The following is a 26,635-nucleotide window of genomic DNA, read 5'->3' on the forward strand; positions in this document are numbered from 1 at the left end:
TTTCATAAATTTATTTGACAGAGTAATTTTCTTCCATTTTCCTACTTTGGTGACTCAAAGTTTAGCTGGGCTATAGTTGAATGCAAAAGTCTCCTTGGAAAACAAGCTATTTTAAAATTGTGGGAACAGGTACTTTAGGGATTCCCTTAGAAAAAGTAAGTCTATTTCATCCGGTGAGCAAAAAGTCTACCCCAAACTGTAGGCTAATCCTAGATTAAAGGGATATTGGTAGCTTTTTTAAAAAGTGTCTATAATCTACAATATTCCACGCCAAAGCCTAAAAGGGTCTGCTTTAACTTTCCACTCCCCTAACCTCCACCACACCGGAAGGGGAGCCCTGGTTAATTCTGTGGTAACATTTAGTAAGGGCTCCCAGCTATCAGTCTTGGCTGCATCCCACATCCCCCTCTCACCCCAGTTCCCGGAGTAGCGGCACCGCGCCCGGTCACCTCACGCCCTCACCATTCGGGAGCAGCAGACGCTCAGGTACCCGGGCACTGGCCAGGACGCCCTGACTGGGCGGGGCTCAGGACGCCGGCCGCGTGAGGGGCGGGGGAAGCGTGGCCGGGGGTGGCGCCGCCGGGCGCGGGATGCGCGAGGGACGGCCGCAGCCCCGCCTCGCCCCGCCCCGTCCCGGCCTGGCCGGTCCAGCCGCCTCTCGTCCGGGCGCGCCTCGTCACCCCGGCCGGCAGAGGCGTTCGCCGGAGCTTCCCCGCTCCCTCGCAGCCATGGCTCAGCACTTCTCCTTGGCCGCCTGCGACGTGGTCGGCTTCGACCTGGACCACACTCTGTGTCGCTACAACCTGCCCGAGAGCGCGCCGGTGAGTGGCGCGGGCTTCCCGGAGCGCAAGGCGCGCAGCCTCCGTGGCGGCTGCGGCTCGGATTGCCTCCGTGCTCGGGAGGCCGGGCCCCAGAGGCCTGCAACGCCGCGCCTTTGCGCACAGCTCCGCCCACGGCGGGGCCAGCGCGGAAGTGTGCGTCCCAGTCCGTGCCCGAGCCTTAAGACTGTCTATTAATAACCTTTAGTCAAGTTTGAGAAGGGGAGGGAGGATAATCGGTGAGGAGAGACAGATGATGCTAGATCATGTTGGGGAACCGTTTTCTGGAGCAAATGAGGGGCAGGGCCAGGGGACTGGAAGTGTCCTTGTGGCAGATGCTCCGGGCTTTGGAACTTCCCTGCAAGTCGTTTTGTGCACCAGCCCTACGTGTGTGCAGCCACCTGATTTGGGAGTGGGGCTTTTCTTGGCAGCACATTTCTTTTCCTGCGTCCAGCCCAACATCCACCAATGTTTAAGCTGTGCCGCCAAGGAGAGATTGTGTAATGTTCTGGAAAGACAAGTGGTAGAGGAAATCATCAACATTTTAGCGCCAGTTTTACATATTGCGCACCTAATCTGGGCTCTGAACGATGCGAGTACTAATCTTAGCAACAGTTTGGGAAGTTTGGGTCCTCTGCCCTCTGCAGGCATGAGGAGTATGCGTGCTGCAGTAGCTCAGATTCCGTGTCAACACCTTCAGCTTCCTGGTCTTTCTCCCTACCTGAACTTTTATAGTCGCAAATCAGAGCATCCATACAGCAAAAAGCCGATTATGAGCACAGCGGTATGCCAAACCGCGTTTTAGTATACCAGACCCACCTGTGCTCGCCCTGTGACTGGAAAGCTTCTTCATCAGTATGTTGTTTTCCCATCTCTAAAATGAGGCTGTTATTGGATTTGGCTCCAATGATTAATGCAAGGGTTGAGTGGGCCTTAGGTGTATGATGCTGAGAGCAGCCACTAGGGCAGCTTTTATGATTACCATCCAATGCCCTTGAAAACCTCAGTGAATGATGAGGTCTGCGATGAAGCCAGAGACCAGGGCTGTGTTATGGAGTGCAGCCAGTGATTGCTCCTTCACCTCTCCTTCTATACTCTTCCCCCCACGTCCTAATTCGGCTGGGATGTTGGATGCAGATAAGTTCAATTAGTCTTTTTAGCTACAAGCCCAGTTCCTGTTCCTGCCCATCCCAATGAGCGCCAATTAACTCCTTAACTCACAACACTTAGGTATTTGCTCCTGCCCACCTGTGACTCATCTATCAACTGGGAAGGGATGGTATTGCATTGTTGTGTAACCACTCCCCTCACAAGCCCCTTTAAAAGGCCTGTGAAACGGGGGCTCACTCACTCACTCTCCTGATCAGCTGTTTCCGTTACTCTGGTACCTCTACTCTTGACTGACCCAGGACAGGTAATCCCCTGAGCATGATCCCTGTGTACTGCTTAGATAACACAACGGATGTAATAATATTGTTTCTGGCTTGTGTGCTGTCAGGAGTTCCAGGAGAGGTGAGGCCTAGCAGTGATGGAATGTGGGCAGAGAAGCCAGGGAAAGGCAAATGTCTGCAGCTTTGAAAGTGTGTCCAGGTTATTTGTTGCATGTCTCTTAGGATAACTTGTATTGTTTGGGAAGCTGGGACATAGGTCTTCAGCTTAATGCATGGACTTAAGGATAATGACCATTTGTTCCTTTTGGGATTATGTTTGGTTGGATTGCTGTATGGACTTGTGATTTGCTATTGTGCTCTATTATCACCAGGCTTGGTTAATAAAGATTCCTTAATGAACCTTAGGCATGTCTGGTGTGATCTCGCTTGCACCCTGCAACATTTGGAGGCCCCAGCGAGATAAGAGATCCCTGGTCAGAGGGCAGTGGCCATCCTGTGCTCTGGAACCAGGCTCAATAGTCTGGGGAGGCCACTGTGATGGTTAACACGGTCCCAGCACCTGATCCTGACTTTCTGGCTCACGGGATTCACACTGACCCTTAAGAGGAGTCACTCAGTTCCGTATGACTGGTCACTGGTGAGTTTTTATCCATAAGCAGGACTCGCTATATGGTCTGATGATCTGATTCTGTTTCTGGGAGTACTCATAAGTGGACTGGTAAAGAAGGCTGCACGCGGCTTAACTTCTGAGTCCAGACCGTACAAGATGTTATGCGGGCCATCTGGGTTGGGTGTCCCAAATGTTGGGTTCTCTACGTCTGGTGGATTGTGTGGCCTCACATCTGTCTTGTCTGCATTTTAAGAAAAGGTTTTGTTTTGCAGTAACAGCACTGAGCCTCGGAACTCTTTGAAACCTAAGATGGAATGAATTTGTAATCTCAATTCTTGCGCCTCTTTTTCTAGCTAGAGTTGCTTTAGGAAAATCTCGAAATTGTTAGCATGCGGGCTGTCTGTGTTTGCTGATTGGGGAATGTTAAACCTTATGATTACTGTGAACTAGGTTTTGGAGTTTTCTGTAACGTAATTTTGTATGTTTCCTGGGTTGTCTTCGTATAGTTAGTAAGTACAAATTGCGCAAAGGTAAAAGTCTATTTGCATATTTAAAAAATAAATTTGTCATGTTCTTTTATTTAGAGGGATTGTTTCAAATTATAAATCAAGGATGTTGGCAGATGGAATATGGTTCATCAGTGGTTAAAGGGTTCTAAAAAATGTTGGGACTTTTAAATGCCTTTTCTGCAGGAGAATGGTTATTACTCTGGAATAAAAGGTTGGGAAAGTCTGGAACATTTGAGGAATGAGTTTTAATGATATGCTAATATCTGAATTGGTTGAAATCTGATTTGAAATCTGTAGAAAGGTTCTTTTGAATATTAATATGTAGGTGTGGTAGTAAATATCTGAAAACAGTTAATTTGTTAGAAAAACTAGAAGTTATAAATGTTTCCCTCTGCTCCTTTGCTTTGAGGCATTTATTCAGAAATTTTGTATTGGTAAGTTTCTGTTTAACTGGTGACTGTTGACTTCCCAGCCAGCTCCAGTAAATTTATTTTTGTCCCCACTTTTATGTTTGTTAAATTCTTGAAGTAATATTTGTTCTCAGTCTCATTAAGTTCTCATTGGTATAACATTTGTATGAGGACAACTAATTGGGTAAGTGCTTAATGATAATTCAGACATGAGGGAATGTTAAAATGTGCCAACAGGAAGCAGTTCTTACAGTAGACTCAGACTGACATCTCAGTAGTACTCAGTGGCCTCAGAATCAGCCCAAAAGGCATTCTGGTCTGGCATGACAAGAGAGTATAAGAGGTGTGGAAAGCCAGGACAGTGCTGCAAAGAGTGTCCTTCCATGAAGAACCTCAGTGGTTCACACCCCAGTGCAAAGAAGCAGCCATCAAAGATAGTTTCTCTCTTTGGGGGAGAGAACTTCCACTTTGTGTGTGGCTTTGTCTAAGGATTCCTGGGGGTGTTGTGGATTCAAGAGGCTTCCACAGCTGAAGCATCCTGTGTCAAGAGCCTCAGGTGATCACTGACGTCACACATAAGAGTGCTAATTTGTTAAATTCACTAGAAGGGGTTCAGGCCTTGGGGTTGGGGGAGGCTACAGCTCCCTGCAGTGTGGTGGCTATGGGGGATGCGCCTGCTGGGACAGACCTGAGGCCTAGGCTTTGGGCTAGCCCTGGGGTTTTTAGGATATGTATTTGCTGTCTTGGGACACCCATGAATAAGGCCAGTTTTAGTGTAGGTGAGAGATCAATTCTGGGTGATTCCCAGTAACAGGGTCACGAAACTTTTGGGCAAGTGTGGGGATTGAGACCTGATGGTTTGGAGAGGAGTATCCATAAGATTTATTTGTGCCAAACTGATTCACCAGCCAAATTAGGAATCCTGAGATGGGCTGTTAGCATAGAGCATCACTGACTGCTACACACCAGTCCACACCAAAGCTATGGATGGGGCCCTGTTTGGCAGGGCTAGGTACCATTACCTGACTGGGTGGTGGAATAGTGGACTGGTCACATTTGGCAGGGTCAAGACACTAACCAGCATGCGAGAGAACTTGGACCGGGAGTAGACTCTGTGTGGGCAGTGTGGGCCCAACCTTGTGGAAATACAAGTCCTGCAGGTTAGTTCACGAGCTGGGGTGGCAAGGGGCTAAACAAGGAGTGACCATGGCACCTGCTATCACTTATGGGCAAAGGAACCGATGGCAATCTGGGCAGATCAAGGCAGCACCACCTGAAAGTGCATCCCAAAATAGGATGTGGGATGGGCCGAGCTGCAACTGAGAGTGGAGCAGGCAGGGCCAAGCAAATTTCAACTTACAAAAAGAACAGAAATCGGGATGGAGCGCATGTCATGCTGACCTAGGCTCTTACACCAATTGGTCTGCATGAGGCAGGGATAGTATGCCACAGCATCGAAGGCAAAGGCTAAGACAGGTGAGGGGCTAAGCCAACTGAGTCAGAGCAACCTACTGGCACGCGCATAATCTAGGGCTGGGAATAGACTTCGTTGGGGAGCTGTGAGAGTACACTCTTGCTGGGTTGGGATTCCCACGGGAGGGCGCAGGGGCTGGAGTGCAGGCTGCATTCTGGTCTGGATATGGCTGCAATCTACCTTGGCACAAGTGTGGACTGGAGCTGGGTACACCAAACTGGCCTAGACGCCAGCACCATCTGATGCTCTGGAGATCCTGGGTAGACGTAGGACAGACTAGGCTGGGTCTCTGCCCCTACTAAGCCATGTGTGAGCAGTGTCTGGGTATGGACAAGCCTTGGCTGGGCTGAAACATCCAATACCAAGAACTGGATGAGGGCTTGTCCATGGAACCACCAGTACATGCAAGATCTAGCACAGGGAGAAGTTCTGAAGGAGGAGCTTGGGAAACTCCACTGTGGGACACAGTCCCTACAAGTGAGTGCAAGAGCCACTAGAGGGAGCAATCCAGAACAGGCCAGAGGAAAATATCCACTGGCATACATATGGGCATAGGTCAGGGGCAGACCAGGCTGAACCCGTTCACATCAACTGCTGGCGAATCCAAGCACCAGCATAGAGTGTGCATTGGGCCAGCTTCAGTAGCAACATATACCACTGCACATTAAGCAATGCCAAGGTGAGGTGAGGTGAGCCGTACCAGATGTGGTTGCAGCACCCAAACAGCACACGTGAGAACCTGGGGGGAGGAGGCAAAGCTGGCAGGGGGAATGTGGACTCCCCAGCTGACAACCACTCCCACTGGAGAACATGCTTTGGGGTGGGGGCAGACCAGACCAGGCAGGGCTACAACACGTGTGGGCCTCATGTGGACTACATCAGGGAAAAGTCAGGCTGGGCTGACTGTTCTGACTGGTGCAAGCAAAAATTAGAGTGGGTGAGGGTTGGTTGGGCTTTGCCGCAGCATCAGATGGCAGAGGCCGGCACTGGAAGCTAATTCTGTCAAGTTAGATTCCAGAACCACCTGGAGAGTGCATAACCTGGGAGTGGGAGTGGCCTAGCAGGGAGATAGTGTGCACGTCCCTCATGGGTTACCACTCCTACTGGAGAGCACAAAAACCAGGACAGGGGCAGGGATAGTTAGACAGAAAGGCACCTGCCAGGATGTGTGTGGGCCAGATAGTAGGTTGGGTTGGGTTGAACTAGGCTTCAATGCCCATTGACTAGTACGAGAGCTAAATGGGATGTGGGACAGACTGAACAAGCCGGCTGTATGTACTGGCAAGCATGGGAACCAGGGTAGGTGGTAGGCCTGGTGGGGGTTTTGGGGAGTCGCCCCAACTATGTTGCACCTCCCACTGGTTTGCTTGAGGACCAAGTATGAAGTGGGTAGGTCCGAGCTGGACTACAACACCCATTGGTTCAAGTGGAAGATAGGGCTGGAACAGAATTGACCCAGCAATTGCAAGGACTAGCATGTACATAAGGTGATTGGGGCAACAGATGTTGCTGGACCCTGTACTGGCAAACTCACACAAGAATAAGGTTTGGGATCATCTCAGATGAAGTTTCTCTGGAGATCCCTCCAACTGAACTGCTGATCTCAGAACCCCAACCACGAAGGGCTATGTCAGCCAGTGAATTCTGAATAGGTTTAATCATGACTGGAATGGCAAGATTGGCAGCAATTCAGAACTGTTGAACTATCAAAACTGCTTGAGCAGGACCCTCAGAGCGTGCCTCACATCAGGGACTGGGATGAGTGGGAGGCTGGGTGGGGCTTTTCTCATTGTTTCTCCCCTGACCCTAGATACAAGGGGAAAAAAAATGATATTAGTGTGGAAACAATGGCATTACCCACTTTCCTGTAGCTCTTGACCCTTTGTACCCTAATCAACTAAGTAAAATTATTTTAAAAATTCACAAGAGCCACTGTGTACTGACTTCCCATGCAGGACCTGTGTCTTAGGAGTTGTCGTAAACTTAAAATATGAAGGAGTGGTATGGCTAAGAAAAAAATTGCGATCCTTGGGAGCATCATGTCAGCAACTCCCTGAAGGAGATCAGTTGCCTTACGATATTTTGGTTGGAGATGGGCAGTGGATTACTACAGAGCACCAGGCAGAGCTACCTAAAGCTGTGCCTACTCATATATGGGACGTAGCATTGTGGCCCTGGGAGAAAGTTGACACAGGACCTGAATTTGCAGGCAGTTATACAAAAGTCATCTAAGGAGCCAGAGAATCTTATGCTGATTTTATAGGACAGTTGATGGATTGCATAGAAAAACAGGTATGATGCTATAGAAGCTCAGGCTGAAAATTCACTGCTTTACATAGAACCTAACAGTTGGAAAAAAGATCAGCTTTTCTAGCAGATACTGAAATCTGTGGATACTCTGTCTAAACAGTTAACTGACTGGCCTTAGAATGTTTTTTTTCCAGTTTTGCTCATAGTGATTGAAATTGTGTATATTTCAGAATCCAGCAAATACTTGTGAGAATGCGGACCATGTCGGGGCATAGCTATCGGCAGTGACTGCTCATGAGATGGATCCATGAACTAGATGAGATAGGAAGAGACTTCCCAACCCCAGAAAGGCAGGGCCTACACCCCTAATCAGCAGGAAGCAGCTACAGAAGATATGATTCTGCATCCCTCAGCAATCCTTAGAATTAAGGGTTGGGAAGTCTCTAAGGGGGAATATGGTAAATTAGGCAGCTAGTTCAGGGTCATGAGCTTGGAAGTCACTCCCTCAGCCTGCAGTGGATACTGACAGGACTCCCACCCCTGTGTACCAACCCAGAGACATCATGTGGGTTAAGAGACATCACCCACAAACCCTGGAACCTTGCTGGAAAGGACCTTACCTGGTGATCCTGAACACTCCTATGGCCATGAAGGTGGCTGAAATCAACTCCTGAATTCACCATACCAAGCTAAAGAAGGCCACATCTGACCCGGAAGAAAAATAGACTGTTCAACACACTGGAGTACCCTTAAGGATAAGACTGTGGTTCTGTCATGATGCTTCTCTGCCAAATGAATGGGAACTCTGGGATACAAGCATTAGAAAGTTAAACTTTAGGACCCTGCCAGTGTTCTGGACTACATGTGACTGAGTCTATGATTTCACTCAGGTGTTGGAAGAGAAGTGGGGAATGTTATGGAGTGCAGCCAGTGATTGTTCCTTCACCTCTCCTTCTATACTCTTCCCCCCACGTCCTAATTCGGCCGGGAAGTTGGATGCAGATGAGTCCAATTAGTCTTTTTAGCTACAAGCCCAGTTCCTGTTCCTTCCCACCCAGGACAGGCAATCCCCTAAGCATGGTCCCTGTGTATTGCTTAGACGAGACAATGGATATAAGAATATTGTTTCTGGCTTGTGTGCTGTCAGGAGTTCCAGGAGAGGTGAGGCCTAGCAGTGATTGAATGTGGGCAGAGAAGCCAGGGAAAGGCAAATGTCTGCAGCTTTGAAAGTGTGTCCAGGTTATTTGTTGCATGTCTCTTAGGATAACTTGTGTTGTTTGGGAAGCTGGGACATAGGTCTTCAGCTTAATGCATGGACTTAAGGATAATGACCATTTGTTCCTTTTGGGATTATGTTTGGTTGGATTGCTGTATGGATTTGTGGTTTGCTATTGTGCTCTATTATCACCAGGCTTGGTTAATAAAGACTCCTTAATGAACCTTAGGCATGTCTGGTGTGATCTCGCTTGCACCCTGCAACAGCTGTTCTTCCTTGTGGTGAAGTCCATGCACCCAGTTCAGATGCTTGTCCAAGATTAAAAACAATGACTAAATGATTGCTGTGCGTTTCATGGGCACAAACACTAAAGCCTACTCTCCTGTTTTGTATAGTTCTGCTTTGCTGCTTTGCAGGTCTGGTTTCCTTAGTTGTAACCATACTAAAGTCTTCCTTCTGGATTCTTTTCCAACAGCTTCTCTTCCATCTTGAATTCGTACTGTTCTTCCCTATGAGAGTGCCTCTTGGGTCACATTTTCGTGTGCCTCCTCTCCAACCACCGTCATTTCGAGGGAGTATTGTTAAATTACTGTCAGGTTAAAGCCAGTTTTGTGCATGTATGAGCATGAAATTTCAGAAGAACCCCAAAGACAAGGATTCCTTCCTATATGCCTTCATTGTAAATGCATGTTTCAAGGTTGAAAGCAGTAAACTAGCAAATATGGAATCATGCGTGGTATAGCAGTGTTTTCCTAAACACTGGCAATGTGCTGAGCATTGTAACACAGTGAAGGGATAATACTGTTGTTGCAGCAGTCTCTGGAGAGTAAAAGATCAATGATCTGAATCTTGTTGCACACTGTTGCTGGCTTAGGAGTGCTTTGTCCTCACAGTAACTTTTGTTAAGTCTCATCTTTAAAGCCGTCCTGTTGGGGACCTTTCCCCTTCCCTCCACACTTCCCTTCCTTCCCAGTCCTGTTTATCTATTGGAATCCTGCTGTTTATCTACTGGAATCCTGCACTAGATCCTGGAGCAATGACTTCTTGGCAGGTGTCTGTTGAATTTATTTTGTGTTCTGTGTGCCAGATTTAGTGTTGGGTACATACAAGACCCAATAAATAATTGTGGAGTGATTACATAAATAATGGATATTTTCATAGCTAAAATAGCAGAGGCACTATTTTAATAATGGCTCAGCTTCTGTGAACTGATGTATTCCTTATGGCACCCTGTAGGGACGCTATCAGCATCACTGTCCATTAAGAGATAAGAATGAGGCACAGAAAGATGAAGTGGTAACCCATGGCTAGATTGGCTCTGAGCTTTTCCCCTTGGCCTACATGCTGCCTGTGCAGGTATGTCCCACACTACTGCTTGGCCTGTGTTTTTTTTTTTTTTTTAAGATTTATTTATTTATTTTTTTTTTTATTGAAAAGGCAGATATACAGAGAGAAGGAGAGACAGAGAGGAAAATCTTCCGGCCAATGATTCACTCCCCAAGTGAGCCCAACGGACCGATACTATGCCGATCCGAAGACAGGAGCCTCTTCCGGGTCTCCCACGCGGGTGCAGGTTCCCAAAGCTTTGGGCCGTCCTCGACTGCTTTCCCAGGCCACAGGCAGGGAGCTGGATGGGAAGCGGGGCTGCCGGGATAGAACTGGCGCCTATATGGGATCCCAGGCGAGCAAGGCGAGGACTTTAACCACTTGCACCACCGCGCCGGGCCCATTGGCCTGTGTTTTGTAAAGCATGGAGGGAAGCAATGGAGCTGAGTCCCTAGCAAAGGAGTTGGAAGTGGCAGATGGAGAGTTGAGGAGAAGCCCTTCAGGCTGAGCATATATAACAAGGTCTGGAAAAGCAACAGCTGGTGTACTGTGGTTCTGTTCACATGGCAAGGAGTTGTGGGGCAAGATGCTAGAGAAGTCTGTGAGGACTGTGCCTTGATAGGGTGCTGTAACTACCAGTGTCCTGGCTATTCAACACATGCAGAGTTTCTGTAGACAGGGAGATGGGTGTGCAACGCCACTGGGCCTGCAGGAAAGAATCCTGAAAGACAGTGGCTGACACTTGTGTTCTGGTACCAGGCAGTTCTAAAAGGGAGTAGCAGAGAGAGTACCCATTCCTGCCAGCATGCACCATGAAGAAATCAGAGCACCGTTTTTGCCAGATCCGATTCAGTTTTGGTATACTAGAAATCTGAAATAGAATGAGAGATCCTTACAGTTTTTATTTAATTACCTCCTTTTACAACCTAGCAGGATTATAGCATTGGCAGGTTTAGCTAAGAATTCAGGATACTTCAGTTAAAATTGATTTTCAAGTTGTGATATTACCTGGGATATGTTCATCCTGAAGTTATTTGTTGCATATCTGAAAATCAAATTTACCTAGTAATCTTTGTTTTATTTGGCAGCCTTCAGTGGGAACCAAACGTAATTTGTGGGCTGCATTTGGCCCACAGGGCAGTGATTTGTAACCACTGTGAAGTGTGCAGTATTAGTCATAGGAGACTAGGAGGCAGCTGAGACTGGGAGAGCAAAGTCTTGAGGGCCCCATGCTCTGGTGGTTGGAGGGGGGGCCAACGTAATCAGGAGAACAGTGTCAAGAATGAAGGCCTGGGGGCTGGAATAGGGAGCACAGAAACACAGACTCTTTTGCCTTTCTCAGCACCACTTTTCCCGCTCCTTGTTGCATGTGGCCCCTGACACCAACTTCCTTTTCATTACTTTTTCCATAAATTCTTTCAAGTGCACTTGAAATACGTAACTGTCTCCTCCACATAGACGGGAATGCAGCTGGGCAGGACCCTGTGGGAGCCCTGATGGGAAGAGCTCCTTTCTTGCAGGAGGGAATGGGACCTTGCTTGGATCACATGCCTGTATCTCACTGTTGTCAAGGGGTGAGAAACTCCAGTTGTCCAAGCTGAATAATTTACCTTGGCCAGAGGCAACTTTAACGATGCAAAATAACTGGCTGTTAGAGGCTTGTGAGACCAGTTGTTAAATTTCTAGAATGGATGCAGGAAGATGGACTATTGGTGACTTAAAACTGGCCACCAATCTCATGGAAAAGGGCAAATGCCACATCCCAGGCATATATATATTTATTTTATTTTTATTGGAAAGTCAGATATACAGAGAGGAAGATCTTTCATCCCGATTCACTCCCTAAGTGGCCACAACAGCCAGAGTTGTGCCAATCCCAAGCCAGGAGCCCAGAGCCTCCTCCAGGTTTCCCACGCAGGTGCAGGGTCCCAAGGCTTTGGGTCATCCTCTACTGCTTTCCCAGGCCACAAGCAGGGAGCTGGATTGGAGTGGAGTAACTGCGACTCCCAGCATTGTCCATATGGGTATTGACATGTTAGGCAGTGGGCTTAACACACTATGCCACAATGCTGGCCCTATCCATATAGTTTTAAGAAGCACCACCTCCAGGGTTGAGAACTCTACAGAGATAGATTTAGTATCATGTGGTTGTGTTAGCACTTGACCTGGATTAGGGTCGTGGTACTCTTCATTTCAGTGTGTGTGTGTAATGATTAGCCCAACAACAGAGAGCAGCTCTATTAAGGAACTTTTGCTCTCTTCACACTCGTCCCCTGACACCAAGGCCCTGAACAGCAGCTGTGTTACAGCCTTCTCAGCTGGGCCTGCCTGAGTGGACTAACCCTAAGCCCACGCTTTCTCATCTGCCAGGTATCAGTATAGCTCTCACTGTTCCAATGTTCCTCCCATGTCTTGGAGCCTTTCCCTCTGTGGCACAGCGTGCTCTAAAAGCCTGCCAAGTGTTAGCATTTACACAAGAAGGGCCTGGTGTTCAGTGTGTTGTCTTAGACACTGCTCATCCCAACCAGAGACTGAGCTTCAGCCTCAGGTTCACGTGTATCTGACAATGGCCTAAAACAAGAGTTTTCAGTACTGAGGGCTGATGTTAGAGTAAATTGAGCCACCTCCTTAAGAGGATTCACTCAGAAAACTAACATTTTATTGTTTTAAGAAATCAGAAGATGTGTCACCATGTATTCATCATAGTGCTCTGTTCCAAAGACTTCCTTTGCCCTTTTTCCTCAATTTGTTGTTTTCCTTTTGCTGGAAAAATAAGATATATTTTCTGTGTTGGTTAGGGCCTGCATGCTCCTTTAAATCCTTGTTCCATGTGTATTTCACCTTGAGAGTCTCTGAGATGGGCCATTTGTAAAAGGAGGGACCATGGATGGCTATAAAAATGATATTCACATGTTTACCATCTTCGTAATGTGTTAAGTTTAGAGAGCTTTGATGAATCCTAATTGGAATCTCAAACCTATTAGAATTCAGGAGTTAGATGATTAATTCTCCTTGATTGTGTAATTCTGTATTGATTTGTAATTTTTGAGTGGGATATCTCTGTAGAACCTGCGAGACCTGATAGCTTGCTTGTGAAAGGATTTGAATTAAACTACAATACACATACTTGGACATATTTCTCTCCTACATACCCTCACCACTGATCCTTTGGTGTTTTACATCTGTGAAATTTAATCTCCTTTTTCCCCTTCCCCTTATTTGCAGCTCATCTATAATAGCTTTGCTCAGTTCCTGGTCAAGGAGAAAGGCTACCATAAGGAATTACTCACTGTGACCCCTGAGGACTGGGATTTCTGGTGAGTTCTCTTTTTAAACTCCATGTATTTCCTGAGGTTTTAATTGCTGCTGATAAAATATTTAATATCGCCTCTTCTATGAAGGCAGAAAATGAAATGTGTGTTGGAGTCAAAGGACCGAATGCCTTATACATTGAAAATGAGTGTTTAATGAATTGTCTTTTCATGGAGAACCTGGAAATAAGCTAAGAGTGTGTTGAATAATTTGGGGTTTTTCTGGTTTAGGTTGACCATAATTGAGAGTTTCAGTTTTAAGAACTTTGTTACTCTTCACATTAGGAACTGTTAGGGAAGAGGAGGAACCAGTCTCCGAGCTCGGACATTTGCTTTTCCGTAATTTGAAATCCTAAGATTCTTAGTGTTCATTCCCTTCTTGACTTGCGATCCTCAGTGTCCAAAAATTATCATTGTCTTCTTTCTTCACGAAATAACAAAAATGAGTGAATTTTTCAGTGACTTAAGTTATTCAGTTTAAAAGTAAAAATGATCCTGAAACGCATGAAAATTCCATGCCTGGAGTTCATCACATATCATTTTCCCTGTTTGTAACAGTTTACCTGTATTGTAAAACAGAAATGTTTCATTATGTTAAACTACTGACACTGAAAATTTTATTTTAGAGAAAACAAATAATGCTTCTCAAGATTGGCAGTTTTTGCTTAATTCAGGTATTTATTGTCTCTTACACTAAACTTCCTCACTATTTTTATTTGTAATAATGAGTCTGCACTTAATTTTCTTCCCAAATGCCATACGTCTTTTCTTAGACCAGAACCTAAAGCTTAGAATTTGAATTTCTATTAATAATGGTCTTTGGTAATATACCTTGCCTCCCCCTCCCTGCCAGGGAAATGTCTGAAAACTTGGCCTACATTGAGGCAAATTCCGAGGGCTTGGGAGGAGAGCCAGGAGCTGAGTCCAAGCACTACATTATGGGATGTACACATTGAAAGCCCTGGCGTAACTGCTGTGGGAAACTCACTTCAGAATCCCTTTAGCACTGTGACTTTTTTTTTTTTTTTGTAAGACCAGTGTTTCTTAGGTTAGCGGAAAGTATGATCTGATTGATAGTTAAACTTTTCTGTTCCAGTTGCAAGGGATTGGCATTGGATCTGGAAGACGGAACCTTCATAAAACTTGCAGATGATGGTTCTGTGCTTAGGTAAGGCAATTTCACTGCGAAGTCAAAACTTGACTGCTTAGGACACTGTTTCTCTGTAGCATATGAACTTCTAGTTATGACTTAAATAGAAGTAACATTTTGATTCAAATGTGTGAGCTTCTCCACCTGCATGTCTTTTGCATGTGACCTGTTTAAATACAAAGCTGGGAGCATTAGATTTAAAGGTTTAATTCCTTCAAGTTTAATTCATTTCTTCATCTCCTTGACTACTACTCACGGCAAGAGTCTGGGAATTTATTTTGTGTAATTTAGCTGAGTATAGAAGTGCTTTGAATAAGGGTGGAAAAGAAGAAAAGAAAGGCTATTGGGTAGTTTGGTGCTCTATACAAACCTCATTTTTTTTCTCTCATTTGCCCACATTTTCTCATATCCTACAGCAATCATGCTTTTTCAGCTCCCTGTAGAAATGTTCTGAACAATTCCCACTGCGTCAGCCCCCGCCACCCACACTCAGTGCTGGCTTTCCTCCTCCCCTCCGCTCTGGGCCCAGCTTCTCTGCAGCACTGTTAAGGGTATGGCACACAGTACAGAAGGGCTGCTGTTGCTGTGCTGATTCTTCCAGTGGGCAGTAAGGAGCACCTGCTTCCCCACTCCCCAGTCCTGATGCTACAGGCCAGTTAACAGACAATGAAGTTAGGCCCTTTCTTATTTATGCCAACATGATCAGAGTCAAAAAAGAGGAGATTCTAGAACAGGTTACTCTCTGTACCCATTTATACTTTCCCATTTGATAAATCTTTTCTGTTTACCTAATAACAATTTTTTTTTCACACTTTCCCCTAGGATGTACCTAGCTAGAATGTGTGTGGCCCTATCTCTGCTTGTTTTCTGACTTATTTGCAGGTTTTTCTGAGGTTTGTAGAGTGTATGTGTATGAGTGCATGCATATATACGTATGGAGAGCAGCCTTAGCTCCTGCAGTGTTCTCAGCTAAGTTCAGTCATGGTTAAAGGAATGAAAAGCAATCCATGATGCTTCTCTCCTTCCTATGTCTATCTGGTCCCCGTGCAAAATCCCCCTTCCTGGTGTGTCTGTCCCCTCCATTCAAGTTCCAGCTCTCACGCAGTCTCTCCTGCATGTGTTAGCTTATCTCTGTCAACAAAACACCCTGTAGAAGCTTGAAAAAGAAAGGCTTCCAGTGAAAAACAGGAAGGAACCAAACTTTCTGGGAGCTTTGGTGGCAGTGGGAGTCACCAGTTGGAATGCCAACGGAAGGAGACCATTCATGATGTTCATCTCCCTAAACTAGGGCAAGCCATGGCACCAAGATGATGACTCCAGAGGCACTGGCAGAGGCGTATGGCAAGAAGAAGTGGAAGCACTTCGTGTCGGACACTGGCATGCTTTGCCACTCAGGTAGGACACGAGGAGTGGTCCTGCCATCTGCTCCCGATTTTGTTCTGGGTCCCCTGCACACAGAGCTGAACCTCTCCTACCCTCCTGATGGGCAGTTTACATCAGTAAATAGCTTTTGAGTTTACAGAAATATGATCAATATTTTTTCGAGTTTTTTTTTTTTTCTTTTTTGGTTTGGCAGCTGTTAGCAACATTTTCACACAGTTTGACTTAGTGGTTTTCTGAATATTCCTTTTCCCTTTTTCTGAAGTAAAAGAGGACTAGCATTGTAACGCAGCAGGTAAAACCCCACTCCATGAGAGTGCCACTTCCAGTCCGGCTCCCTGCTAATACTCTTGGGAAAGCAGAGGAGGATGGCCCACTCTCATGGAAGTTTCTGGCTTCAACCTGGCCCGGCCCATGTTTGTGACCATCTGATAAGTGAACCATCAGACGTTTCACCGTCTTATATCTCTGCCTTTCAAATAAATACATAAATCCTTTAAAGAAAAAGAGAAGACGACTAGCGCTTTGGAATAATACTTACTAGCTGTCCCTTATGTTTTATACATTTGTTACTTGTTCAGCCTACTTTCCCATATCCATCTCCCAAGCTAATACACACATACCTGTTACGCAACTTTTGTTTTCTAGAATTCTCTTGCTTACTGCCGATAGCAGTATCAGGCTTAAATGTTTCTTAACTTTATATATTTGGGAGGCAGAAAAGGAACATACCATCCACTGTTTCGCTGTCAAAATGCCCACAGTGAGGGACATGATCCAGGTCTCCCACGTAGATGGCAGGGACTGAGTTCTTGCCTCTCAGGAGCTGCAGACGGAGCCCCAGCATCCCAGTGTGGGATGCATACATCTCAAGTGGCATTTTGACAGCCTAAATGCCTACCCATACTCTCCTTTACTTTCAATTACTTTACATAGGTTTATTTTTCCCAACTTGAGTTTCATCGTGGATACCTGTAAAGCAGGCTTTTTTTTTTTTTAAGAATTATTTACAGGCCAACACATGTATAAATTAATAGGAGATTGTTGTTGAGCTGTTTTAGGAACATGCGGACTTTCTAATTGCTAGTTTTATTTGATCTTTTTTTTTTTTTAGCCTCTTAATAATGCTAACTTATTATTCTGCTCTTATGATCCAATATTGAAATGTACCTTTCCTCCCACAGTAACCTGGAAATAGTTTAATTGGTTTTTGTCACTACTGTGTTTGCTTCATTGCATTTGCTTCCCTTTGAGAGAATTGTTTGGCTTTCATACATATCAAATCAAATGGGCAGATAACCTTTTACTCAAGTGATGATAGAGAACAATATTGCCTCTCCAGATGTTAGCCCCAGAAAAGTGTGTGTGTGTAAATATAGCTCACTCTTTTACTTGAATTCCTTCAAGATCAAGACTATTTGAAAGTGATATTTCGTACTTAATAAACAAAAACAAGAACATTTGCCTCTTAGGATACCGCCTGTTTGCTAATTTCACCCACTAGAGGGCGCTGCCACTTTCATGCTACAGCTTCCCTCTAGTATTTAATTCCCCAGGAGCTTCTAACAGTCGTCTTGAAATTTGTCTGCTCTTAATTGGGTTGCTTGCAGAAATGTGCCCAGTCAGGGTGCACAGTGGTCACACTAGGACACATAATTGAGACATGTTTTTCAAAATTATTCAGAGAAAGCTAGCGCCTTAGTAAATAATACTTATATAAAAATTTGTGAAAGGGATTTCCTTCTTTTATGAATCCTAACAGCCTGCAATTCTACAATCCAGTACCTTACATTAACAGAAAGACTCTGAGCGTGCAGTTGGGGATAATTGCTCTTTATTTTTTCCCAACTCCTGTCGCTACAGAATTCTCTCTCCAAAGGTTATTATTTTTCTTCAAAGTATACAAAGACACATATTTTCTCAACTTGAGTGGGTGTGTGGAGGCATCCTCTACTTCCTGCCCAGGCTACAAGCAGGGAGCTGGATGGCAAATGGAGCAGTCGGGACATGAACCCGCGCACATAAGGGATCCCAGTGCAGGTGAGGCAAAGATTTAGCCACTGAGCCATTGTACCAGGCCTGAAATAGAGAACATCTAAACTTGGAAAACTTGTGGTATCGGCACACACATGTGGGTTTTTTGGTCTCATTTTTTACCTGCTGGCATGCACTGGTATCTGCTGGAGACCAGCTCCGGCTGACTGAGAGCTTGCAAAGGATGCATGGATTGGCGAGATGATAGAAAGAGATAAGACACGGACCCTTATGGCTTGATGCTCATAATGGACAACTCAGAAAAGTTGCCTTCTTTATTTATACATAAATCATCACAAGCTTTTGCACAACATCCAGTTGTTGCATTTTCATAACCATGATGTAATGAAAAATGAAAGAAACAATCCTAAAAATTTTTTCTATTTCTAAGGAAACATTTTCAACAAACCATTACTCATTGAAACCCGCAATCACCTGGCTAAAGCCAGGAACTCTGCTGTTGACAGCGCATGCAGTTACATAGTGACAAGTAGCTTACTTATACTCAAAATCAGTTTTTGCTAAACACAATAAAACTAATATTGCCTAAAATATTAAGAGTGCAGAATTGAAAGATCATAAATGAAAGGATTTTATAAAAGCCTATAACAGATTCTTTGCTAAATCTTATCAAATCATGCATTAATTACTGTCACCTTCACCTAGTGCTGATTCAGTTGTTTTTCATTCTTTTGTTAAAGGGCAGTGAAAGGGATCAAGGCAATTCAGCCAATCTACAAACAGAGGGCTTTTACAAGAAACTTTCTTTTATCTTTATAAACTGTTTTCTTTCCCTAAATATAAGTGCCAATGTAAGATAGATGTGAACCTCCTCAAAATGGCTTAAAATCTCTATTTCCTTATAAAAGATGCCCCATATACTTTTGCTTTCTGTGGTGAGAAACTAAAATGTGTCATTTCATGTGTTCTACCAGTTCGAGGTTTCTGGTAAACAAACTCTTTGTACCTCCAGGATTGCCCTCTGTTCCAGGATATTATCAAGCCATTTCTTAAGGAAAACATTACTTACTAGGGCAAACTTCAGGACAAAAGTGGGCACATGACAGGATGTTTGGAAACATAGTGGGCTCAATTGTACTATTGTATACTTTTAGCTATGTGTCATAGCCTTACGTTACTAAAGGTGTTTTTATCATAACATGATTGATCAATTTGAGATGTCATACCAGTTACAGGAATCACTTTACAGTAGCCAAAAAACAACACCCTCAGAAGAATTCTGTGAAACATCAGAGAGGTGATTGAGTTCCATACAGTGGGTGAGGCAGCAATGAGGTGACCAGAGACATTCTGGCAGGCCTTGTCTCGCAGCCAGAAACTCCTCGCAGCCTTGCTAACTGAGGAGTGGTGCACATCACACACCCATGCCATCTGACCCAACTGCACAGCTCCCCACAGGTATCCAATGGACTTTCTTCTTTTCAAGATTTATTTTTATTTATTTGAAAGTCAAAGTTACAGAGAAGGAGAAAGTTACATAGAGAGATCTTCCATTCGCTGCTTCACCTCACAGATGGCCACAGCAGCTACAGTCAGGTCGGTCTGAAGCCAGGCAACAGGAGCTTCCTGCAGATTTCCCACATGGACAAAGCTGCCCAAGGACTTGAACCATCCTCCATAGTTTCCCAGTCGTGTTAGCAGGGAGCTGGCTTGGAGGTGGAACAACCAGGAGTAAAACCAGTGCCGCAGCTGGCATTTAAGTTGAACCTGGTGTTTCACCATTACAAAGCAGCCTGCAGAAATGTCTGGTTTTGACTTTTATAAATATATGCAGTATAAATTTCTAGAAGTCCAATTGTCCTAAAGAAACATTTTTTGGTAAATATGAGGAGTAAACAGTGCTACTACTTGCTCAGAGGTGTCTTTGTTCAGCTGCAGTGGGGCCGCTGCATCCTTGCATTCTGCCAAGCAGGATGGAAAGGTTGTGTTGCTGTGGGTGTAAACACCATAATTACACCTATGATGGTTTCACATGCACAGACTTTTTTCTTCTGAATATGCCCTAAGCAATGTAGTGCAAAAGCTATTTTGAGAATATTTATATTGTGTTTGATAGTCTGTCTAGAGATAATTTAGCGTGGGTGGAGGCTGTGCCTAGATGATATACAAATACTGTTTTATAAAAGAGGCTTAAAGAGGCCCGCATTTCAGGGGACAAGGAACCTGTGTCCCTCAGCTACTCAGGGATGATCATGCTGAGCCACTGTGGAGCATAAGTTTCCTCAGCTGTAAGTGGAGCTAAGGTCACTCATCTGAGGAAGAAATGAGAATTCTTTTTTTAATTTTACTTTTGATGATGTCCTACATAATTGAGAAGGATGCACACCTATGTGGATCACTGATTAGTGTGGGGAGGGTTGAGGAATAGGAGCAAATGAGTGAGACCCTTGTTTTCAATTTTTGTGTACTTCCTGTTTCTGGGGTAGGGTGGAGGTTGGGAGAGGGGAGAAGCCACACCTACCACCCCAAATGCATCAGCACTCAGGGATGGGGAACAGCCACCTGATGTCATCCCAAGGTCCTGATGTAGAGCTTGCTCTGAGGACTCTGCCCAGGCGGTGTCAATACTCCCAAAACGCTATCGATCTCATTGCTCCAAGGATGAGGAAATCTTCCAAAGTACATTGACTGACACAGTCTGTTAGCCCAGATACTTGCTCTCAGACTTGGCTGGGAGAGTTATCCGGTTCATTCTGCCCTCCATCCTCTGCAGTGGGACTAGATGTCCTCTGCAGGCACCAGTGGACTGCCATTATCTCCTATATGCATCTGGGCATGCCGTCCACTGTGCTGTCTTAGCAACTGAGGTGGCCCAGCTCTGACACATGTACTCCAGTCAGACCACAGATCCTGCAATTCTCCCCATGGCTGGAGTTATCAGTCCAGTGGTTCCGTTGAAGGGGGGTCCCCAAAGAAACTTCATCTGAGGTGACTACAGACCTGACTCCTAATGTATGTTAGCTGGTTTGAGGTCTGGCTCAATCCATCAGCCTACACACACACTAGTAGTTACAGTTGCTGGGTCAGTTCTATCTCTAGCCCTATCTCACATGCAAACCAATGGATGCTGAGGCGCAGCCCAGCCTTGCCCACCACATACTTGGGCCTCACATACACCTGCGGGAACTACAGCTCAGTGGGAGTGACACTCAACAAACCCCACCAGGCCTGTCCCCTACCCTGGTTCTTGCACATGCCAGTATGTGCAGCAGACTGGTCCAGTCTGTCCCACATCCCATTAAGCTTTTGTACACACCAGTGGGTACCACAGCCTAGCTCATCCCAATTTACCCCACCCTCCATACCCACACTTATGCTGATGGGTGCTAGCACCTGTTTAGGCAGGCTTCCCCCCAGCCCTGGTTTTCAAGCTCACCAATGGAAGCTGCAGCCCATGAGAGAGGTGCCCATAGTTTCCATAATAGGTGCACTTCCCGCTCCAGATCTTGTACTTTCCAGGTGGTTCTGCAGTCTAGTTCGACAGGACTTGCCCCATTCCCAGCACTTGCCAGCTAATACTGTAAAAAGGCCTAACAGGCCTGCACTTACTCTGGTTTATGCATACACCAGTGGATACAGTGCTGTAACCCAGCCTGGCTCTCCCCCTTACTCAGCTCACATACAGGCCAATGGGTGCTGTAGTCCTTCATAGCCTAGTTTGTACCCAATCCCAGTTCTCTCATTTCTCAGTGTGAGCCCAGCAGGGGAGCCCCCTACTCCCACAGTCCCCAACCCTGCTTGCTGATGAGTGGAGCTGCCTTGCTCAGCCTGACCAACACCAAGGCCTGAATCACATGCTACATCCGACCAGGGGAGTTCCCCAAGTTCCCCTAGTTGTTCCCCCAACTCCTGGACCCAGATCTCACTTGAAATGGTGCTATCCCCTTACCTGGCATAGTCTGCCCTCTCTATCTTGGCCTGTCCCGTACCCTCTTCTTGGTTGCCCCTACAAATGCTGCGGCCTGGACCAGCACAGCCTGTTTCCAACACCAGTACCCATGACTGTCAGGTGGTTCCATGGTCAAGTATAGCTCATCCTGTCATTTCCCCCAGCTTTTGAGAAAACCAATAGATATTGCAGTTCCACGGGGTGAACCCACATACTGCCTACAGATTCGGCCCCCAGACCTGGTTCTCTTGCATGTTGGTTAATGTCATAGTCCAGCCTAGCATACTCATCCCCTGTTCTGACACTCACTGGCTGGTGATCCAGCCCCCAGGCAGAACTCCAGCTCTAGCTTAGTGTGTAACCGTGGGTGGTGCTCAGCATTGGTCCATGCTAACTAGCCCAGCTCATACCTCCCATGTTGGTGGATGCATTGTCTGACCCAGAAAGGTCCTCCAACTTCCCTCCTTCAAACCACTCAGTCTCTGCCCCGTTGATTACCTGCAAGTACAGTGGCCTTGTTGGTAGAAATCCCCCAGAAGTCATTCCTCACTTGCAACATACTCCTTCAGCAGTCTTCCTTCCCACATGTCCCCATATCACTGAGCAGTCCACAGTCCCTGTGCCTGGGAGGGCATGGGTTTCACAGCCTGATCTTCCCCAGCCCAAGAGCATAGAGCTCTTCCCACCCACTAGGGAACCAAGCTCTTGGCTCACATGCTGACCTGGGACCCTACCCCTCCACCCACTCAAGATTCAAGTTCATTCACAATTCCCCAAGCCCTGTCTACCAGGATGCCATGCTACCTCCCGCCCCTCCTGCGATCAAGCTTGTGGAGAAATCCCCAGCCTCAGCTCCACCTGCTTAGGTGCAGGCCCTCAGGTCCCACACGTCCTCATCGGCACTATCCACATCCCACAGGCCTCCTGCAAGCTCGCACCTCCAGGCGCCTTCAAGAAGCAGCCAGCCGGCCATGCCAGCAGCCGTGGAGCAAATAGCCACAGAAATGAGAATTTTTGCTAACATAAATTTCTCTCTTTCCCTCATTCAAGTACCTTTGGTTGTCAACACAAAGGAGACAATCTTAGCGATGAGTCCTCTTGGGTGTGTGTGCGTGAAGAGCATGGTGACTGCGGGATGTGGTCTGGGAACTGTGTGTGTGTAAAGCATGGTGATTGCAGGATGTGATCCTGATTCAGAGGCTGGGTTTACTGAACAGAGTTCAGCAGTTACTTCATTCACACCATGCTGTCTGCTGTGTGAGGAGGTGATGAGTGATGCTTTCCTGTGCCTCAGTCTCAGAGTTTGTGAGAGGCCTTGACCGTGGCCTGGCTCAGTTAACAGCTCAAGGCTGACAAACCCTCTTGTGTCCACACAGTAGACATTCAGTGCATAGTTGGCAGTCTACCTCTTGCCCCATTATGAGGAACCAGTAAGTCCTCATTAAACCCTGTCTTACTTGATTAGATCCCAACCAGACTTGTCAGTAGCTCAGCTTCTGGACTCAATTTCGTCTATTAGTACCACAGATGTGAGACAAAGGGAGGGGAAAACTCATAGATCTATACTTGACAATGATGAATTGACTTCATTCATTCATACCCACAGTGTCCTAGTAGACCGTGTTGGATGAATTCAATCTTTCTCATCCTTGAGATTCTGGAATGCACTCCCCAGTGTTTCTTAGAGAATCATGTCATCACGTTGCATGGTTTTTACCCCCTGATCTCCTTGGTTACTGTCACACTGTACTGAAACTTATCTTAATATAAAAACAGATATGATATTCCAGGTGTGTCAGCCAGTACAGAACTGTAAATGTTGTGTTGTGTGGAGCATCTCATGATGTGCTAGTGTTAGGTTAAAATTCAGGGCTGCTGATAACATAGACTATGGTTTCTTCAATTTCATTTTATATTTGAGGGATATTCTATATTGAGGATTGATTTAGCAAGGAAGAGGTTGAGTTTGGGTTTTTTTTTAAGATTTATTTTATTTTTATTGGAAAGGTGGATATACAGAGAGGAGAGACAAAAAGGAAGATCTTCCATCTGCTGATTCACTCCCCAAGTGAGCACAACGGCCGATGCTATGCCGATCCGAAGACAGGAGCCTCTTCCAGGTCTCCCACGCGGGTGCAGGGTCCCAAAGCCTTGGGCTGTCCTTGACTGCTTTCCTGGGCCACAGGCAGGGAGCTGGATGGGAAGCGGTGCCGCCAGGATTAGAACCGGCGCCCATATGGGATCCCGGGCTACAAGGCGAGGACCTTAACCACTGTGCCATTGCGCTGGGCCCAGAAGAGGTTGAGTTTTAAAAGTTTATGGTTCAGGTTTGGGCAGACCCCTTATTTTAACATCTGGAGAGGACAGTGGGTGGTGGAACTCAGGTAAAAAAAGGATCACATGGAAAACCAGGAGTTGAGAGAAAGGGGGGCCAACCCAGCTTTATAGCCAGCCCTCTCTGAGGACTAACTTGCCTTGCCTGCAGTAACCCAAGACCTCCCCTGTCCCAGTTACCCCAGTGCAGAGTCCTACTAGATGGTAGGAATAGATCATGTCCATTAGCATTCATCCATACATGTTGGGAACCAAACCCTTAACACAGCGATCTTTGCCAAATGCCTGTAATATCCAAACCATAGCATTCTGTTCTTAGTTATTGCATTTTAAAAAGACAACTCAAAGTTTCGAGTGAAATGCTTTACTTACAGATATTGTATTTTAACTTTCATATGGTGCTTTTAGAGGTAAAAGCTTCCTCAAATGCTATTGATAGCCTGTAATGGTGCCATTTTAAATGGAGACTTCTTCCAATAATTAAAATTAAAATCTCTTCAGCCAAAATTTTCTTTCGCAGGTATAAAGTATTGATTTGTTCCCAATTTGTAAATTTTTCTTCTTTTAGGGAAGTATTATTTTTATGATAACTACTTTGACCTGCCAGGAGCTCTTCTGTGTGCCAGAGTGGTGGACTCTTTAACAAAGGTGAGCGGAAACTCATGAAAAATGAAAGAACTGTGATACGCTTGTAGTCACAAGTCGGAGAACTTCATTGAGTTGAGCTCTCATTTTGTTTCTTTGTGGTTTCAGTAGTGGCTGAGAAAGAACAACTTGGTAAATTCTGTCAAAATATTTTTGGAACATTAAAAAAATATTTAGAAGCTAATCTGGAAAAAAATATGTGCTTGGTTTTAGTAACAGATTTTGAAAACTAAAGAAAATTAAGAAAATTCCATGTAGCTTTAAGTGCTCTGAATAGCATAAAACCAGAGAAAGTGAACTTTTTAAAATTTCCGTTAATTTCTTTTAATAATCTTAGTTGATTAGGGTACAAAGGGTCAAGGGCTACAGGGTGAAAGTGGGTAATATCATTGTTTCCACACTAATATAATCATTTTTCCCTGTATCTGGGGCTAGGGGAGTAGCAAAGGGAAAAGCCCCACCCAACTTCCCACCCATCCCCGATCCCCAACATGAGGCGCGCTCCAAGGGTCCTGCTCAAACAGTTTTGATAGTTCATCAGTTCTGGATTGCTGCCAATCTCACCGTCCCAAACGCAATGAAACCTATTCAGAGTCCACTGGCTGACAGTCTCTTGATGGTTGGGGTTCCAAGATCAGCAGTTCAGTTGGAGAGATATCCAAAGAAACTTCATCTGAGTTGATCCCAGATCTGATTCTTGCGTGAGTTTGCTAGTACAGACTCCAACACCGTTCGTCACACCAATCAGTGTATGCACATGCTGGTCGTTGCGATTGCTGGGTCCGTTCGGTTTCCAGCCCCGTCTTCCTCATGAACCAACGGGTGTTGTAGTCCAGCTCGATCCTACCCACTTCATACTCGGTCTTCATGCAAACCAGTGGGAGCTGCAGCCTAGTTGGGGCGACTCCCCAAAACCCCTACCAGTTCTGCCCTCTACCCTGGTTCCCCTGCTTGCCAGTATGTACTGCACGCAGGCTTGTCCAGTCTGTCCCACATCCCATTTAGCTCTCACACACATCAGTGGACATTGAAGCCTAGTTCAACCCAACCAACCCATTATCCAGCCCATACACCTACTGGCAGGTGCCTTTCTGTCTAGCCACCCCTTTCCCTATCCTGGTTTTCGTGCTGTCCAGGTAGCCTTTGGCATACTCATCATTTGAGCATGGTTATTGTGTCTGCTGGAGTCAGTTTACATGTGAAGCTTAAGATTTATGCGCCTCCATGTGGTTTCATGCCAGAATGTCTTTTCTTTTGCCTGTGTAGTCTTTAAAGTCATTATTACATGTACTAGTAGCTTAATTTTTAGTCAGAAGTACGGTCAGATGTTTGTAGAAATTTCTGTTGAATTCTTATTAGGTTTGAGAGTGTATTAATGTGAAATGAGGTTAATTTCATTTAGTAGTTACAGCAAGCAAACTGATTCTAAGTATTCTGAAGTTTGTGTATTTAGATAAAAGGCCGCTGGTTAATGCTCCCAAGCATTATAAGATTTTATTCTTTTTAAATGTAATGCCCATTTACTTTCTGTTGAAAGAAACATCTGGAAAAAAAATGATTTACATTTTGGATTTCAAACTCCATTCTTTTTTAGTGGAGACTTGCTGTTCTTTTTTATCTAAATTCTGTGAAGTCAGCAGCTTTGGGCGTTAGAGCTTCCAGCTTTTTGACTTCACCGATGCCAGACATAGTACATTAAGTCACATATTATGATGTCTCAAACTAAGACATCGTAAACTTGCTCACATGTCTACTGCAGTCTTAGTTTTGAAGCTTTATAAAGAAATAGAAATGTGTGCTTCCTTTGAGCTGTATGAACTACATTAGTGCTTAGTGTTATGTATTTTTTGATTCATATGTGTGTGCA

General features: G+C 45.4%; 1 protein-coding gene across 1 annotated transcript in view; it reads left to right on the forward strand.

Moving 5' to 3' along the window:
- The first annotated feature begins 625 nt into the window (after window positions 1-625).
- The window catches only part of NT5DC1 (5'-nucleotidase domain containing 1), a 117,303-nt gene continuing 91,293 nt past the window's right edge, over window positions 626-26,635 (forward strand). Inside the window, exons 1-5 of the mRNA XM_040979972.1 lie at window positions 626-821; window positions 13,230-13,321; window positions 14,412-14,483; window positions 15,754-15,860; window positions 24,692-24,771. Of these exons, the coding sequence (XP_040835906.1) occupies window positions 729-821; window positions 13,230-13,321; window positions 14,412-14,483; window positions 15,754-15,860; window positions 24,692-24,771 (444 nt within the window). The 5' untranslated portion in view covers window positions 626-728. The remainder of the gene's footprint in view (window positions 822-13,229; window positions 13,322-14,411; window positions 14,484-15,753; window positions 15,861-24,691; window positions 24,772-26,635) is intronic.

The sequence above is a fragment of the Ochotona curzoniae genome, unplaced genomic scaffold (assembly GCF_017591425.1).
Source record: "Ochotona curzoniae isolate NIBS_2020 unplaced genomic scaffold, NIBS_Ocur_1.0 contig_3368, whole genome shotgun sequence".
NCBI classification, from domain to species: Eukaryota; Metazoa; Chordata; class Mammalia; order Lagomorpha; family Ochotonidae; genus Ochotona; species Ochotona curzoniae.